Genomic DNA, 18,756 nt, shown 5'->3' on the forward strand with positions numbered 1-18,756 from the left:
GTCCTCACCACTAACTGTATATTAAGATGATACATAAGTCTTCCCCTGCACTGCCACCTTGCTCTAATGAAGTCATGTTGAAGTCGAGGTTGTGCAGTAGAGGTTGTGCTGCCCTCAGAAACGCACTCTCAATGCAGAGATAGCGTGTACGTTAACTGCTTGTACCAACACTGCAAGCTACCGCACGTTAGCACAAGCTAACCGCCGGTGTTTGTCACCTGCCTGTCCAACAGAAAGCAGACCAACGGGTGAAAGCCACTCAAAGGTTCACTCTCATTTTGGAGCAAGCTTTATTCGTTTGTCGTTTTGTCACACTGTGATCATATTTTCTTTACTTTGCCACTATGACTATGTCCGTAATATTCACCAGTTTGCCACGGCTCTGGACAGGCCTCTGGTCCCACCCTTCAGCTTACACACATTTAACTTTTAGATAAAACATCAAGTAGGCCCGTCTTCCACACCTGTAGCATGAAAGTCTGGCTTCATGTCTCCTGAATTCACTAAAAGAAAGATTTTAGAAAAATGCAGATTTGACAAAAAAAATCTTGGTCAGGATTTCTCCTTGTCACATTGAACTGATAATAAAGATGGGAAAAACCCAGGATTTATTTGGATGACTTTGCTGATACTTTAAAACGTTAAACTTTCTTTAATATCTGTTCCTTTCTTTTGCAGGCGTCAGCACTAGTGGAAGCTGTGAACGGATCGACTTCCTCCTTCCAACAATCTGAAAAAGGATTCGCTGTTATCGGTAAATATGCCGGATGACTTGATGTGTAGTGTGACCGCGGGCCGTGCCGGCCAGCGTGGGAGTGGCGCAGCGGGGGGCCAATCGTGCTTGAGTATGGCACGGTACAGATGGCCAGTGTGACCGCGCCCTAAATGGGGGGTTTTACTGATAAGATAAATACAGACTCAAACACTAGCTGTAGCATCACTAAAGCTAGAGTTTGAGCTTCAGTACTGCTGTTGGTTTAATTATTGTCATGCTAATGACATTTTGATCAATGTACTGTAAATCTTCTCTGATTAACATCAGCATTGCATTGTGGGTTTGTTTGTATTGAATGAGGGCACCACTTTAAGGAGCCTGGACAGTGTGCTTTATTTGTACTCACAAGAAAAAGTGTTTTATTCAGTTATCATTTGAAACTCATCTTCAGATTGGGTTAGGTTAGTAATGTGACAGATGATTTAAACATTGACTATCAATGACATAACTTACATTATTTTATCTATACCTTCACACGAGAAAACAATGTGTGTGTTTCAGGCGAGTTTGAGAACGGGGTAGCTGACGGTGAGATTGAAGAAGCGCTGCAGCCGATCTCAGCTCTCCGCCTGGTGGTTCACTCAGACGCTGTCGTCTGGGCTCTACTGAGTGAGGTGTGTGTGTGTGTGTGTGTGTGTGTGTGTGTGTGTGTGTGTGTCATAAGTCTTCTTCTCAGTAATTTCAAAGCTTTTCACACAGAGGAGTGTTTCCAGTTCAAAACAAGAATGCGCTATGAAAGAAACAGGTTTTCCACAGGTACCAGTCTGACCACATACTTTCTTTTGTATTTGACTGTCTCGACTACCTGCTTACCCTGTTAGTGAGTCAGACCTGATTGTTTTAGTTTTATATCTTGAGAGAAGATGTTTATTTGGACTCGTCAGGTGAATGTGGCTTATTAGAAGTGAAATTAGATATGAGTTATGAGTTCAAACTAGACATTTGGTAAGATTAGATTTTTTTTCAGTGTAATACATCAGATGTGCGTGCATATGTACGTGTTGTCATTCACCTACTGTGTTAACGCTCACTCTTGTTCTGGCTTTCAGATTCTAATTAAAGTTTGATGACCACAGTGAAGAGGGAAACCAAACACAGGCCTCAGCTTCCGGTGCTGCTGAAAAACACTCTCACTGCAGGAACCTTTTTTTTTTAATTAAAGGAAGAAAGTGCAACATTTTACACATAGAGCAGAAACTAATGTCCTATGTACTGTAAATGTCTGTCTGCCGTGTTTACATCATGTTTACAGCCGGCTCCTCTTCTTACGGATAAAGTTGTTTTAGTCAAGGACTAGCGAAAAGAAGACTAAAATACTCGCTGCTTATTTAGATGTCACGTACGTGTCTTTAGATCACGTTCATTCCATCTAAATTAATATGCAATGTGAAGGCGCTAACATTAGTCTGCTAACACAAAAATGCAAGCCAAAGACAATTTGTCCACTGCTTGTACTAAATGATGCTTAATTATTGTGCATCCCTTTTAAGAACTTCTTATGTGAAGAAAGGTGGGGTTGGAGGTGTGTCACTGGAGAAGAGCGGAGGCTACACTATAGCGGAGGTGTCGCCAAACAGCGGTTTGTATTGGTTTAATGCTGGTGATCAAGGGCGACATACTGGATCAAAAAGTTGCACATTCTTCCTTTAAGGATTTCATGAAGTGCCTCAAACAGACCATGGCCCTTTTTCAAACCAACCCCTACACCCTCCCCCTCCGTGATGGAGTGCACTCCGTTAGAAGTCACACTCGCAGCTGAATGAAGTCTCCTTCATCAAGATGTAGGTAGAAATACAGCGGCAGGCTTTGGGAAAAACTTCTCTCTCTCAGGTGGAAACAGGAACTGTGTGTTACTATGGTTACTCAGCGGTATCTTGTGGGAACAGCTTTTTTTTTGTAGCTAATGCATTCTGTAAAAATCTTTATGTAGCCTAGATTATTATTCTTCTTCTTTAGTTATATTAATGTAGACTTATAACAAAACTATTAGATTGAGCCTACATTGTTTATTGTAATTTATCATTTAAGTTAATTTATTGTAATTTCATAGAACAGGGTGTCCTAAATTAATGCAAAGACAAGGATAATATTGTTGAACATCAGAGCAGCAAAAAGTGTATTTTTTATTGTTGAATTGAGATTTCACAAAGACATCAAAAGTAGAAAAATAAGAAATAAATATTAACAGTGAAAAGTTGTCTGCAACATGATTTAATATTCTTTTGTTTTTGCAACAGTCCCTGTAAATATAAAACACTTTACAATAAATAAACATATATTTGATCCTCAGTACACATTTGAAGTTGTTACTGACCCACTACCACTCCCCGCTAGTTGGTTTGGGACGGACTTAATATGGCGAACCCTCTGCGAGGACGCGCAAACGGAGGGGTAGTGGGTAGAGAGAGGGTGTAGTGGCTGGTTTGAAAAAGGGCCTATGACTGTGTCCCTAATGAAGAGGAACCACTTTTAGTGTTTGTTCTGGTGTCACTTTGTTGAACATGTGAAGTGATGAAGTTGAGAAGAGAATCACGTCCCTCGTCAAGAGTGGAGCTAACTGCTGGTCAAAAATCTCATTATTTCCTTTAATTTATTAACTAGCATATTGTTATACCTAACTTTGACATTATATTTTGTTGTAACAAATAAATAAAACTACACCGAAGTACCTCAGCTCCTGAGTATTTAATTTATGCTTCTTTTTTTTCCTTTGTCTTCCAAAACGATCAATTAAACCAAAACGAAAGATGATCTCTTCATAAACACTGTGGACTTATGTTCAAGTCTTAACACCGAACACAGAAATGAAGGAATAAATTTTTCACAAGAATCCAAACAGGCCTGTTTTAACTTTCAAAACTAAACACTGAAGTGCAACTACAAACATTTGTCTGATAAAATCTGATCTTTTTTGTAAATGTGGAAGAGTGACACCGTTAGTGACTATAGTATTCCATCCATGCTTTCACCGATTAGTGCGGTTTCTCCTTATTTATCGTCTCCGCCTCTTCTTTTCTTATTCCACTAAAAGACTATGGGGTTGACAACGGCAGCGCCATTTTCAACTTTCAATCAGACATTATTCTCGATTAGAAGTACCTATATTACGAGTGGTGACCGACAGCGGTGTGAAAATGGTCTTCTCCTATGATAACAACGGACTAACGCCATCGGCGGTGTGTTCAAGTGCAACTTTTTGGCCAACACAAGAGGCCACTAGTTCTTTGCCATCTGATTGGTATGTCAGGGCCTTTAAGTGTTAAGTACAGAGTAAAATAGGCTTATAGGGAAAAAAAGACCCAAAGTAAAAGTTTTGACTACAAATCACTTCTTCATGCAAAAGACACAAAACATACAAGTAATAAAAGTAAACGACATATTTCAATCAGTGCATGGAAAAGTTTTAAAATTTCTATTTTTTTTTACATTAGAAGCACAAAAGAAATGAGGGCTACAACATTACAGTTTAAACATAAAAATAAAAGAATACAGAAACAGGACACAATGCATCAGACTCTCTGATGAACAGAAATTTATATTCCAAAGTCTTTATGTTTGTCGTGATTCCAGTTTTTCCAAAATTCATCTCCCTTCTCTTTCTGAACCCGCAGTATAAAAGTCCTTTTCTCCATACTGCGGATAGTTTGTGATGTTTATGAGGAGTCTCATGGTGGGAGGATTCCTCATTTAGTTATCGCTTTTTTACTCACAGTGTTGAAAATCTCCAAGAGGATTGAGTCTCTTTTACTGAGACCTTCAGGAATCATCCCCAAAGTACAGAGTGAAAGAGAAATCCCATGTTATGTCCAGAGTCTCTTTTGCAAAAGGATCAATCTGTAAGATATGTACTGAATGAAATGATAAAATGACTTTACTATATGATCAGACGTTAAGGAAACTATATTGAAGCTTCTCTGTCAACAATGCAGCAGCCAGTATGTCCTCCTTCCTAGATTAGATTCTGGTCCTGAATGCTCTGTTTTTGTTTGGACCAGAGAAGATAGGCAGTTTGAAGTTACCCCCACACAGCCGTTTTGGACGCCCCTCAGTTTGCCAGCAAAACAGCAAACCAACAGCTGATGCAGCAAACTGGTTCAGATAGAAGTGATTGTACCCGACCTAAAAAGCCTCTGCATGTTTCTTATAAGCTCCACGAGCAGAAACGTGCTCAAACTAGGATCAATATTGGAGATGCTTTTGAAAAATGGAGAGAGGTTAGAACGCAGAAAGTTTTTCTGTTTTACAACAGATGCAAATGCTCAAAATGTTTTAGATTTCCATGTTTTATTATCCAACAGAAGGAGTTTGTACTTATGGTCCTGTGATGCCGGGAGGAAGTGTGGATGCAACGCAGGCCAGTTTAACACTCAGATCTGTCAGGGATCTCTTCACCACTTCTCACCACCTGTTTAAAGACCTCCTTGATTAACATCAATGTTTTCTAACAACACCTACACAGAGTCAGAGTTTTTCATATTCTATAAAAAGCAAACATAACACAGGATCGACCAGAGTCCAAATAGACAAACAGTATAAACGGATTCAAAACAGGACAGGAGTTTCAGATTTCTCTGCTAACTTTGAAGCCATCTCTGGTAACTACTTTTTATCTTTACAATCATTACAGGAAACTATGATACACACCATCAAAGTTTCCTATAACCAGTGTAACCAGAAGCATGTTGCATTCACACCAGAATATGAAAATGTGTTGTTGTTTTTCTGAATTAACAAGAAACTGGTAGCTAGAAACGCCAACAGCAGCTCTCATTTAGACTTCTTAGAGCAGCAAACTTCACAGACTGTTGAGTTGATCAGTTTTATTTTGTTTTGGGTTTGAAACATGGCGAGACACTCATGTCTTTAGGTAACATAGACGATATTCTTACTTGTTTGTCGACTTCGTGCAGGCGACTTATCTGAAATGCTCGCCTTGTCAAGAGACAATCAGGCTGAAAATACAGGATCACCACGGAGTGTGACTCAGGCACTGATGTTGTGCAAAGAAACACAAGCAACTTGTAACTCATAAGTCAGAGGTAATTATATAATTATTAAATCCTGAATAAAATCCGAGCAGATTTTTATGTCATGTGAAGGCAATTCGCTTCCGTATGCTTCTATAAACATGTTGATGTTAAGATGTTTCTGAGAAACTCAAGCATGAACGAGTTAAATCTAGAGAGCCTAATGCTAGTTTGGATTCATCCAAACAGTTTAACTAGAACATAAACACCTACACCGAGTAAGAAATGAGAGGAATAGAACATTTTCCAAAAAGGATGTTTAGTACATTAAAACCAAGACCCTATTTTATTCTGTCCAGTTGACGAATGAACTTGTAGGATTTCTTCAGTAGAGTGCTTTAGTCCACTAAGACGTAGTCCACACGTAGGTGGGTATTTTGAAACGTAGCTTTTTCTGTGCTTTTTGGCCTTTTGTACACACAAACTGCGTTTTAGGTCACTGAACCTTTTGACAAACTCCAATCCAGGGTGAAGATTTTCAGAAACTCCTTAAGGTGTTCATGGGTAGACGGGGAAACTGAGTTTTGGACTAAATCCACTCTGATCCTGTATTTGATCATGCCTATAAGGTTTCTCGTCCGTTTGAAGTCATTGTGCGATGCTGTCACTTTTGTTGACATGACATCAGTGTGAAAGCAGGCAGGCATAACTGAACTAGTGTTGGTGTTTGTGTTGCTAACTGGACTTTTTACATGTTTAAATAAACATAACCAGTTACTCTCCCTCTATGTTGACGAGCAGAGGCGCCTGAATTGACAATTATGTAAATGATACGGTCAGAGGAATAGCGAGGAATAAGTTTGCATATGCCTCGGTGTGGACTAGGCCTAAATGTTATTTTTTCTTCCACTATACCTCCCAGAACGAGGGAGGTACCGCTTGTCATGTTTTGTTTTTGATCCAACACAGAAGAGCAGCATTTAATGATTTTAAAAAGCATCTTAGTTTTTAATAAAAATCTCTGTATGAATCTTTCTTGTACTGAGTAAACGCTTTGTATTGAAAAACAATCTGAGCCTCACTTTAAGTGGACGTTTTTTGATCGGCTACATTTCCTCTAAAAGCTTACGTAGCAGACGTTACAGCCTGTTTGGTTTCTGCCGGCTCAAACAGTCTCCTGGAGAAATCGTCAACTTTTTAATTGTTTTAGTCATTCAGCTTTAAGTCTCCTCAAAAGGAAGAAACACCCAGATTAAAACATTTTATACAACCTTCTTCTTTTACTATAATAAAGCTTTTCCTTTCATTTGTCACCCGCTATTTAATACCATTAAAAAAAAAATCAAAGCAGTATGTCACTTGTCCTTGCGAGCACCCTTAGTGACTCTGTGAGCGTGAGAAATATGAAACAAGAGGATTAGCTCAGAAAACATCCCGACAAACGCTTCATCAAAAAGGATCAAACTTTATTCAAACAAAGTCAGTTAAAATGAGCAACAAACAAATAAACAAACAGTAAAATGTAAACAGAGGGTTGTTGTTCTTCCCCAACATGTCATATTTGTCACTGGTTAATGGAGAGGCGAAGCTAGGCTCTGCCACTGTAACAGTTAGCACATACACATGATTGATCACCCCTGCAGGTCTGATCTTATTTGACACATGGTTTTAGCTTTAAAGGTCACATATTATCCTCCTTTTCAACCAGTTTAAATAAGTCTCAGAGCTCCAAAAAACATGTGTGTGAAGTTTCTTGTTCTAAATCCACTCTGATCCTGTATTTGATCATGTCTATAAACCCCTCTATTTCAGCCCTGATCAGAACAGGCTGTTTTTGTGTCTGTACCTTTAAATACAAATGAGCTGTGTCTGACCACGCCCATTTCTGGAGGGACTAGTGTGCCTTGGGCTTTCTCTCTCCATGGTTGATTGTTTATGGTCAGAAGGCAGAACAAACACCTAGCTGTGGGAGTGTCACCCACCTGGGGGAGGGGTTATTGCCCATTGTGATGTCATGAAGGGAAAATCTCCAAACAGCCTGTTTGAGCACACATTTTCTAAAAAGTGGAGCAGGCAAAAGACGGAGGGGATGGACTCTCATCCTTTGGGGGTTTGTAAATAGGCTAAGGACACATGTTGGTGAAAAACATGGTCAAGTGTATTTTGCATAATATGTGACCTTTAAACTGCAGCAGTGATAGCTGCTAAGGTGGGGCCATTTACTCCCATAGTGCAATAAGCAGCAACAAAATGTGACATCATATTCAAATAAAGAATTTTAAAACGGGGCCTTTGGACCCTCCTCTCTTCAGAGAGGTTTCAGCAGTAACAATACAAACATGAAATCAGATCTACTGTGCTCATGGCAACTAAAGCAATACTGAATAATAAATATCAAAAAAATAAAGTTAAGAAGCCAAATTCTCTTGAAGCCTGCTCCTTGTATCTGTTTAGTCACTAAAGGACAAAGACTGAATATCTGGAGCTTCAAAGGACCAGGAGAAAATCGGTTTAACGTAAACATTTTAACTCTATAAAAATCTGAGCAGGGTTTTATCAGCATGGAGGAGGGAGGGGGAGGGAGAGGTAAAGGGGGGGGGGGGGGGGGGGCAGTATCATCACCAGTTCTGAACATCTCTTTGAGGCAGTGAACATCTAAAAACCTAAGAGTAAAGGAGTCTCATGACTTTGTTGATCTGTTGTTGTTTGAGTGGACTTTATGTCTCCCAAACTAAAACTGAAATGGATCAAATATTTTCACAGGGAGAAAACCTTTAGCATAGGGTACAGAATTAGCTGTTAGCATGTAGCTGTCTGGTCAGAGTGCAGGGTTAGAATAACCTAGAACTTCCACCAGATGCATGTACGCTGTGTCAGCTCTGCTCTTGTACAGAGCAGCACCGCTGGACAGCCGGAGTCATGACTCCAAGCAGTTTCCAAGGAATGAAAACAGAAACGAGACAATTCATGTAAAAATGTCTCATCTCGCGTCGCGTGCTGTTAGGACACGCTGTTGAAGACATTTCTATAATAATCCTGCTTCTGCTCAGTTTCTGTTCTTATTTCCTTCACTGCAATCTCTCTAATCTGATCGATGCTATGATTTAAGAACCAGTCCAGTTTTTAACCAACAAGCACGCAACAAGAGCATGTAACTATGTGAACATTTCAGGATGTCGTCTATTCTATTGATTCATTTATAAAGTTTTGTTTTCTGTTCACCCACCTCACAGCTGTATGTTTAGAACTGGTGAATTATTTAAGGATTAGATAACTGCACATCTCTGAACCCCAGGTCCTGAAACATGGACATACGATGAAGCTGACATTCTAATTTGGGTTGTAAATGTTCTCACGGTTCTCACATTGTGTTACATTTTATAACATGTCTGTTGATATCTTAGTTGAAAGGTTCAGCTTACATGTGGGTCTTTCACATTCTGACAGATCTTTCAGACTGAAAAAAGGTTTCATTGAGATAAATGCAACACTGCCACCTAGTGGAAAACTTATCTAATGAGATTTGCAGACTGAGAAACATCTTTGAGGCTTAGACCTTATTTACACCTGCTTTAAACTTCAGATCACAAGTGGACATGTTACAAGTACAGGTGTGGATGCTCCTACGGCTCTTTAAGAGATGAGAGCTCAGACCAGGAGAGCTAAGCTGAAGAGCAAAGAAGGATTTGTAAGTGTGTGAAACAAAAACTTGCAGTCTACCCTTTGAATACTTACTGATGAATGTTTATGACTGTCTATCACGGTGCATTGAGGTTCATTACAACCTGTTGTTTTATTATAAACCTTTAGTTCATATTTGAAGCTGAATTGGCCGGCTTTAAGTACATGCCCATTCTCTGACATTGCAAGGTTTTAGTTTAATGAGCCATTTTTTTACAAACTTGCATGTTGTTCTAAAAAAAAGTTGTTTTTCGGCACCCATCAAATTCAAAATCTTTCAATTTTATAACCCTGAGTGTTTTAAAAAGCCGGATTAAATATTTTAGGTCAACACTGTCTTGTGTGTAAATATTTGATCTGATTGTTTTCATGTTACTCTTCCTATTTGTTTGCTTTTTTTATAGTTGGAATTAAGTGATTAGCAGTTTGTAACTTGGAAATGAAGGTTATCATCGTGCCCTTTTTTGGCCCAGGTTTTCCTTTTTAAAGATATCTCATCTTAAAAAAAAAAAAAAAGCTCCAGTCTGCATCACAGGTCTCACACATCACTGTACTGCATCACACTCTTTTAAAATGAATTCATTCTTTCCTAATTGAAAAGAATAAAAAGTTTATATGAATATAGAACGAGGAAATGGGATCCAATCAGAAGAGAAGTCTGATTACAGTTGTGAAGTGAGCTGTCCACCTGTGATCAGATCAGCCATGATGCATGTTAACTTCAGGTGTTTGAGGCAGCTCTAAAGGGTGCATGACGCAGATGTTCAGAATCCATCCTCCATGGCGTTGTAGGTTCAGGTTTTGGAATGTGTGTCAGCATGCGTGTGTGTGAGTGTGTTTGTGTGGGGGGGGGGGGAGCAGGTTAAGGGTCAGACTCTCCATGTTCTCCTTACTTTCGTTTGCTCTTGGTGTCGGTGGTCTGGAAGACACTGGAGGCTGACATGAGGTTCTCGATGTACTGACCTAGAACCTGGTTCTCCGACTTCAGCTTCAGGTTCTCTTCTTTGACAGCGTCCACTCTGGCAGACAGATCTGAACACACACACAGCAGCAACATTCAAATCATCATAAATCTTTACAGGTAAGAAGTTAGAATGATGATGCAACTCTGATTCTAACAATTAAATGACATCTTTACAAGCAGTTTTTCACAACTACTTATTTTCCAATTGCTTTACTCGTGTGTTTTGTTTATTTGCAAGAGAAGAAGTCTACTTTTGCTTGATGTCACTGATTCAATAAGTTTTAAGAAGGTCAAAAGTTACCATTTACTGTCTGCAAGCTGCATGCATGCTGAGGATCAAAGATGGTTACTCTTATTTTTCATACAACTGTCATCTGTGGAAGTTGCACACCATAATGCCAGACATGGAGGAAGGTTGATGCATGCAACCATGTTTCATGCTGCTGTAACGATCTGGATGTAATGTCATGTCTGTGTGCTGCATTGCAATCAATCACGCAACTGTGTTTACCCTCTAGAGTGTGTTGCAGCTCCAACACCTGGTTGATGAGCCTCGTCTTCTCTTCGAGCTCAGCCTGGTTCTCCATGTCACCTGCAGAAATGTAAAGAAACGGTCAACAGTACTCATCAGTGACTCACACAGTGGGAACAGAAAGTATCTGTGAGCTGTCTCACCATCGTCTGAGCTCATGGTGAAGTACTCGTCTTCCTTTTTGGAATGCAGGGCTGCGACGTCTAGGGACACTGTGAGATGTAGGCGATGTAAAACATTCAATTATTTAAATGTGTGTTTGCAATACAGTGTCGAGTTCAACCGGGCTTTAATGTTTTTCTGATGGAACAGGAACTACATCGTTAACCATATAACTCACTGAATATGACTGCCAAAACTCTCTTAAACCCTTAAGCAAAAATATTCCGCGGTATGCAATAACTAATGGGCGGCAGTAGCTCAGTCTGTAGGGACTTGGGTCAAATATAGAAGCTGGTCTGGTAGCTGGAGAGGTGCCAGATGTGTGTGTTGCAAGACTAGAGTGTAAAAACTGAAATTTCCCCTAGCGGGGATCAATAAAAGTAAAAGTAAATCTTAATCTTAACTAATACTATCACATATGTAAAATGTAACCACCGTCAACATGATGGTACATAAGAGGAATTCCCCAAAAAATCCTAATAACACTATGATGTAGCCTATGTAGAGTCACGACTTTAAGTATATTCTCTTTGCATGTTTGCAGAAAGTCAAAGTTTTCAACGTCAGACGAAGTTCCCTAATTGAGACGTGAGCGTGCAGGGTGGTGCACAGCGGCTGGATGACGTCACATTATGTACAACGTTATTCACAATCAAGAGATGTTATGAATTATTGACCCGAAACTTATCCAAACTGAGCCGAGTAAATAAACAGAGTTAACACGTCGCTGGCTTTCTGAAACAATGTGAACAACTGTTAGCTTTAAAGCTAACTAGGCATACTAAACAAACCCGAAAGCAGGCCCTCTGCTAACTAGCACTTAGCATGCTAACACACAGAAGCTGTAGCTGCCACATATAATAAACGGGGGAGGAATATCCCGTTAACGTTGATTTCCACATACCTTACAACGTGAATAAACAATATTTTCTCCGCAGAATATCGACGGATCTAATGAACGTTAATTTGTGTTAATTCGTGCAGTTCATTCCCACAGCTTGTGTCGGACACCAGCTGTGTTCTGTTATGTCCACTTCAGCCTCCAGGCGCTAGAGGGCGACATCACACCAGGAGCAAACAACACCTACCTGGAATAAACTGTCCATAGGCCTATCCATCAAACACCTGTACACTGGTTTAAATTATCAATAATACACATTTAAATATTATTGATTATCTTCAGAGTTTAATGGCATAAAACAAGTGACTACTACTGTTTTAAAACACTTTCATGTGTTCATAACTTGTTACATGTTTCATGCTCCTTTGTAACTTCACATTGAGGCTACCTGTCACCTGTGTGTCTGAACCAAAGACTGTAAATAATAATAATGCAATATACAGTCTATGGTCTTTTATAAAGCCCAAGTCCCTCACTTCCCAAGCAGCCACGGACAGTATTTAATGTTTTACCAGAACGTAATTTATTTAACAATAAAGAAATAATGTACCGCAACATATTAGTGAAAATATGAATAAGAATGAATCAATATCATGAACACTGAACCACACTAACCTGGTAAATAAAAAAATACAACCAACTTACCTCCCTTACTAACCCAAAACATAAGATTAAATTAACTGGCAATTCACTCCTACAACACCTAACCATATGGCTCCGCTGCTCCAGGCGAGGAAGGAATTTTGCCGGAGCACTCAACTCACCACTTGATGGGCGAATGTATACCCACTGAAAACTGGGCTTGTTCCAATTTTCTCCTGGACCTCTCCACACACTCTTGATAGCCAAGTTGTAAATAAGAATGATAAACCCTGGTTCCTTCCTGTTTTTGCGACAACCACTGTAGTCTCATTTAGCCACTTGTTAGCAACCGCCTTTTTAAGGCCGCCTTACAACTTCAAAATTCACAAGTGGAGTTATTACCTAACATTGTTTATATCGTTTAACAAAACGCTAACATTTCTTTAGCTTGTGTTAACCACAGACCTTATTTCATGCGTCTAACCAAAAACCCATACAAAATCCCCATTGCGTTTGAGAGAAAAGACCCCATGGTGCTACAATGCTAACTTACTTAAGGGTTTTAGGACTCATTCCTGTGACACCTATATACAGTGGGTACGGAAAGTATTCAGACCCCTTTACATTTTTCACTGTTTCATTGCAGCCATTTGCCAAAATCAAAAAAGTTCACTTTATTTCTCATTATGTACACTCAGCACCCCATCTTGACAGAAAAAAACAGAAATGTAGAAATTTTTGCAAATTTATTAAAAAAGAAAAACTGAAATATCACATGGTCATAAGTATTCAGACCCTTTGCTCAGTATTGAGTAGAAGCACCCTTTTGAGCTAGTACAGCCATGAGTCTTCTTGGGAATGATGCAACAAGTTTTTCACACTTGGATTTGGGGATCCTCTCCAGTTCTGTCAGGTTGGATGATGAACGTTGGTGGACAGCCATTTTCAGGTCTCTCCAGAGATGCTCAATTGGGTTTAGGTCAGGGCTCTGGCTGGGCCAGTCAAGAATGGTCACAGAGTTGTTTCCGAAGCCACTCCTTTGTTATCTTAGCTGTGTGCTTAGGGTCATCGTCTTGCTGGAAGGTGAACCTTCGGCCCAGTCTGAGGTCCTGAGCACTCTGGAAGAGGTTTTCTTCCAGGATATCTCTGTACTTGGCCGCATTCATCTTTCCTTCAATTGCAACCAGTCGTCCTGTCCCTGCAGCTGAAAAACACCCCCATAGCATGATGCTGCCACCACCATGTTTCACTGTTTGGATTGTATTGGGCAGGTGATGAGCAGTGCCTGGTTTTCTCCACACATACCGCTTAGAATTAAAGCCAAAAAGTTCAATCTTGGTCTCATCAGACCAGAGAATCTTCTTTCTCATAGTCTGGGAGTCCTTCATGTGTTTTTTGGCAAACTCTATGCAGGCTTTCATATGTCTTGCACTGAGGAGAGGCTTCCGTCGGGCCACTCTGCCATAAAGCCCCGACTGGTGGAGGGCTGCAGTGATAGTTGACTTTGTGGAACTTTCTCCCATCTCCCTACTGCATCTCTGGAGCTCAGCCACAGTGATCTTTGGCTTCTTCTTTACCTCTCTCACCAAGGCTCTTCACCCACGATTGCTCAGTTTGGCTGGACGGCCAGGTCTAGGAAGAGTTCTGGTCGTCCCAAACTTCTTCCATTTAAGGATTATGGAGGCCACTGTGCTCTTAGGAACCTTGAGTGCTGCAGAAATTCTTTTGTAACCTTGGTCAGATCTGTGCCTTGCCACAATTCTGTCTCTGAGCTCCTTGGGTAGTTCCTTCGACCTCATGATTCTCATTTGCTCTGACATGCACTGTGAGCTGTAAGGTCTTATATAGACAGGTGTGTGCCTTTCCTAATCAAGTCCAATCAGTTTAATTAAACACAGCTGGACTCCAATGAAGGCGCAGAACCATCTCAAGGAGGATCAGAAGAAATGGACAGCATGTGAGTTAAATATGAGTGTCACAGCAAAGGGTCTGAATACTTATGACCATGTGATATTTCAGTTTTTCTTTTTTAATAAATTTGCAAAAATTTCTACATTTCTGTTTTTTTTCTGTCAAGATGGGGTGCTGAGTGTACATTAATGAGAAATAAAATGAACTTTTTGGATTTTAGCAAATGGCTGCAATGAAACAAAGAGTGAAAAATGTAAAGGGGTCTGAATACTTTCCGTACCCACTGTAGGTTACATTTATACTGTACATTATACACTACACCTGTGCTACCGTGTATTCAGATTTATAATTCTGTATCATAGTATCACTCATATTTTTATGTCTGTATATCCTGTGAGCATTGTTGTAGTTTGCATGAAGCCTAAACCATTTTAGGCCATATTGCCATCTTGATGATTGTACTGTGAATCATATGATAAATAAACTTGAACATATTTTCTGAAGAGCCTCCAATCTATACGGTGAAAAGATAAAACTTGCATCTTCATTCAGAATTAGTAATCAAAGCATGTATTTTTCAGAGTTAACAAACAGGCAAATAAAATAAAAAAATCGAGACAACAATAAAGCTATGTATGTTGGGAATGGAGAACTCAAATTTAAAAAATACAGTTAAGTTGTTAAAAGATGAGCAGGAGACCTACAAATGTGTGAATGCAAATAAAAAATTAAATGCTACAGCAGATCTCAAGAAGGAGCTGAAAAACATTGTGGAGACTCAAAAAATATATATCATTAGACTTAAACGTAGACTTAACAAGTTCAATCCCCTTTATGAAAAGCTGGAGAAAAAGAAGAGAAGAAGCACAGAACAAGTTTTAGTCAACGATAAGGAGATGACATCCCTTTGGAAAATGATGGAAGGCAGAGAACAACCAAAGAAGGCAAATCATTCAAACTGAGATGATCACGGCTGAGAGAAACTAAAGTATTAGAAACCTGTTCCAAGTTCAGGAGGAACTGAACAAGAGCAACAAGGTTTTTTTATGTCAAGTTTGGGAAAAGTGTCTGCAGTCCGGCCGCCACTCCGCTCTTGCGCCCCAGCATGACAAACGCCCCGTCACAGGTGAGGCCGATGAGCGTTTTTGAGAGAAAGTCTCGGTTTAATGAAGCAAGCTCCAAAGAAGCCATCAGCTTGAATACCCTCTGCGCTTAAGTCATTTAGTTCCACAAGATCAAAAAATAAGTTCTTCGGTGACTCCACCATTAATGCACTCTTTTTGTTCAAGCCGGTTGCCTCATCCAGCATGAGTCCAATTTTTGGAGCCACATCGACTATTCTCTCAAGAATTTTGTTTTTCCATTTCAAATTAAATGTGTTGTTGCATGTTGAAACATGTCCAACCCATTAAGTTCCTGGCAGTCTATTTCATGCTCAAAACCGTGAGCTGGTCTGTTGCGCTTGGCCTCTTTGTATGCTGTACGGAAAACTCTGCGGTTGTTTGCACTTGGTCGGATTTGTTACTGTTTATTGTATTTGTGAATGTGTCCTCCTTTGCCTTGTGCAAAATGTTTGATATGTGTGTTAGTCTTCCCGTGCTCGAAAACCTTTTTCCTTAAGGCCCTCTGTTGTTTCTTTATTCCACTTGCAGAGGATGTAACTGAGCCAGAGGCCCGTTCTTTTTGCCAGTTTCATGCCCACAGTTTTTTCTGGACAAGGTGATGCTTCTTTTTTTTTTTTTTTTTTTTACAGATATCACAGCCCAATCCTGTTTTGTCCATCGTAAGCCAGGGATAATAACCTTTTTTGGCTTTGAACTGAGCCTTGGTCCAAATTCCCCCTGTCTGTGTCTCCTCAAAAGCTGTGCTTTCGTCCTCTTCATCTTCATTATCTGTCCCTGACTCCAATTTTTGCTCGTCGTCTTCCTCTGATCGTTCTTTGCTGGTGAAAGGTGCAACTAAGCTAACATCCCTGCTGCTGCTATAAAAGCTACCTGCTGTGCTGTTGCTATTGATAACGTTGTTGTCACTTACTACATCCTCCGCAGAAACTTCTTTAACCCTCTTTGGTTCTGACTGACCTACCGGTTTGAAAAAGCTGATTAAACTTGATTGTCTTTTGGACATTTTGCTTTCGTGTATGCTAAATCAAAACGCAGACAACAACAACAATTAGCAGTTGTGAGTGACGTGTGCAAACTCCCGCTTCAGGCGTCTCGACGGTCTCGACGTGACCTGACCGCGATCGGATCTCTCCCTTCTTTCGCTTAAAAAAATATTTTAAAACACTTAAAAGAAGTAAAGCGAGAGATTCCCCAGTAATTCAGAGGCAAAATAAAAGTGACAGAACAGATTACATTAAATATTACACAAAATGTATTTAGACATTTTTATAGTGACAAAGGAGGTGCTGGATCCAATCAAAGAAGGTGTCGGTCATGATCTGGGAGGTCCGGGAGGATCCGGCACAAATTAAGCCCTGTGCATATGTGAAAAAGGCTAAAGAGAAGAGCACCTACGTCCAAAAGCTACAGACAGAATTAAAAGATGAGCAGCTTCTGTGAGCTCAGGAAAGGAACACTTCAGGGGAGACAAAATTTGCGTGAATGACACCAGGCGGTAGTATTTAAGTTAGGTTGCGTGTTCTACTAGTTTACGTTAGGAGAGTTTGGACAGAAGTTATAGCAGATAAATCTGAATATTACAAAAAGGAAATTTGGCTCATAAGAAAACTTTGGCATTAAACAGGGCCTCTCTTTTCTTCCCTCCACATTTGGAATGAATTGTCATACATTGCATAGGAGGTGCACGCTGTGTCCTCTGTGGCACGGGCGCAGGCTCGAGACTCGTGCCGCTGTGTCTGATAGGACATAAATGCCCTGGCAAGAGGAACGAAGACGGGGGTACAGGCAGTGGTGAGGTCCCCCCATCCAAGTGTCCTACAGAGTAGCAGGAGCACACCGGAGGGCTGTGGGAGAGACGTGCAACCAGAGAAAAAGGAAATCACCGGTTTAAAATGTAATGTTGGCAGGAGAGGGAAATAGGAAGACATAAATGTCAATTCTTTAGAGTGCAGAGACTGTGAATGTTCAGTTTTGTTTGGCTATAAATAGGCAACAATAGCCTATAGTTTTCTGAAATAAAACAATAAATGCATGCCATTTATTTATCTGTCATTCCAAACATGTAAACACTTGTGGGGGCAAATCTTTATGCCTTCTTTTATTGTGCCAATGTCTCCTCCTAAATACAATAACAGCAGCCTGTTGTGTGTAACACTGGTCTCCTGGGTTAGCACGTTCCTTTAAAAGGTGTTAAATACAGACACCGTCACAATCACTGCAGTTTTTGTCAGGTTTGGTAAATCACAATGCATGTACTAACTTAACTTGTTTGCATTATCTCCTCCCAGTATTTTGCACGCTAGGACAGAAACGCCCCATATTGCATATTCATTAAGGCAAACGTACTAAATGGTCAATGCATGTTGTTTTGCTCATATGAAAGACACAATCCTCTTTGTGCGCTGTTAGTAGATCAAATAGCACTTTTTTTGCTGGTGGTATCAAGTTTGCACAAATTGTGTTTCTGAACATTGCATCTGATGAAGGACTATTTGAACCTCTGAGAAAATACGTTTTCCCACCTTAAGCATGAAATCCCAAACATTATTAGGAATTTCTTTGTCACTTAGGTTGTTTTGAATTCAACCCCATAACGGGACAATTTGATTCCTGTATGAGTATAATTTTAAAACATATTCAAACTAATTCTTCCAGTGCCTTGGTAATCACCTGTCCCTTGTGTAAAATAACTTATTGTAAGTATATTTTATTTGATTCTAAACACTAATCATTTGACTGTCAAGTAGAATATGACAACTTAATGTACAAGCGGTCTTCATAAATCATGAAAATATACTTTAACATAAACATTAGATTAGGCTTTCGGATATTTTCTACTTGTCCTCTAAACTTTGCATACAGTTCAACAAACATTTATCTAATATTTGTTATTATTATCAAAAAATGTATGACAATGTATCAACAGGTTGAACACACTGGAACAGGGTTGAATGAATGACACAACATTTAATCAAATTGAAATTGACTTTAATTAATTCATTAAAACAAACAAGAAGAAAGACACATATCATGTTATGTAATATTTAACATTGTTTAAAAATAACATCACATTTAGATTGAACGGATCTGCCCTATGAGAAGAAAAAATGAAGAACGATAGCATAGGCTGAATGCTGTATACAAAATCTATCTCACT

General features: G+C 39.7%; 2 protein-coding genes across 6 annotated transcripts in view; one reads left to right on the forward strand and one right to left on the reverse strand.

Annotated features, from left to right (window-relative positions):
* The window catches only part of zgc:154054 (Alpha-1,3-mannosyl-glycoprotein 4-beta-N-acetylglucosaminyltransferase B-like), a 44,807-nt gene extending 41,364 nt beyond the window's left edge, over window positions 1-3,443 (forward strand). For 4 of the 5 annotated variants that reach the window (XM_061048825.1, XM_061048827.1, XM_061048824.1 and 1 more), the window contains 3 exons: window positions 679-754; window positions 1,277-1,389; window positions 1,825-3,443. In XM_061048825.1, coding sequence (XP_060904808.1) covers window positions 679-754; window positions 1,277-1,389; window positions 1,825-1,842 — 207 coding nt within the window. In that variant the 3' untranslated portion in view covers window positions 1,843-3,443. The remainder of the gene's footprint in view (window positions 1-678; window positions 755-1,276; window positions 1,390-1,824) is intronic. The other variant, XM_061048826.1, reaches the window with a different exon arrangement.
* Window positions 3,444-7,187: 3,744 nt separating this feature from the next.
* Window positions 7,188-12,145, reverse strand: LOC132982388 (short coiled-coil protein B-like). The gene is made up of 4 exons (XM_061048860.1): window positions 11,986-12,145; window positions 11,063-11,131; window positions 10,899-10,979; window positions 7,188-10,455 (listed from the first exon to the last, which is right to left on the reverse strand). Exons 2-4 carry the CDS (start codon window positions 11,076-11,078, stop codon window positions 10,313-10,315), a joined length of 240 nt encoding a protein of 79 aa, XP_060904843.1. The 5' UTR covers window positions 11,079-11,131; window positions 11,986-12,145; the 3' UTR covers window positions 7,188-10,312.
* Window positions 12,146-18,756: the final 6,611 nt, after the last annotated feature.

The sequence above is a fragment of the Labrus mixtus genome, chromosome 10 (genome assembly GCF_963584025.1).
Source record: "Labrus mixtus chromosome 10, fLabMix1.1, whole genome shotgun sequence".
NCBI classification, from domain to species: Eukaryota; Metazoa; Chordata; class Actinopteri; order Labriformes; family Labridae; genus Labrus; species Labrus mixtus.

Excerpts from the sequence above, each read along its gene's own strand:
- LOC132982388 (XM_061048860.1), bottom strand. Across the intron at positions 10,456-10,898 it reads GCTGCAACACACTCTAGAGG|ATCTGTCTGCCAGAGTGGAC; the intron begins GTAAACACAGTT and ends GTGTGTGTTCAG.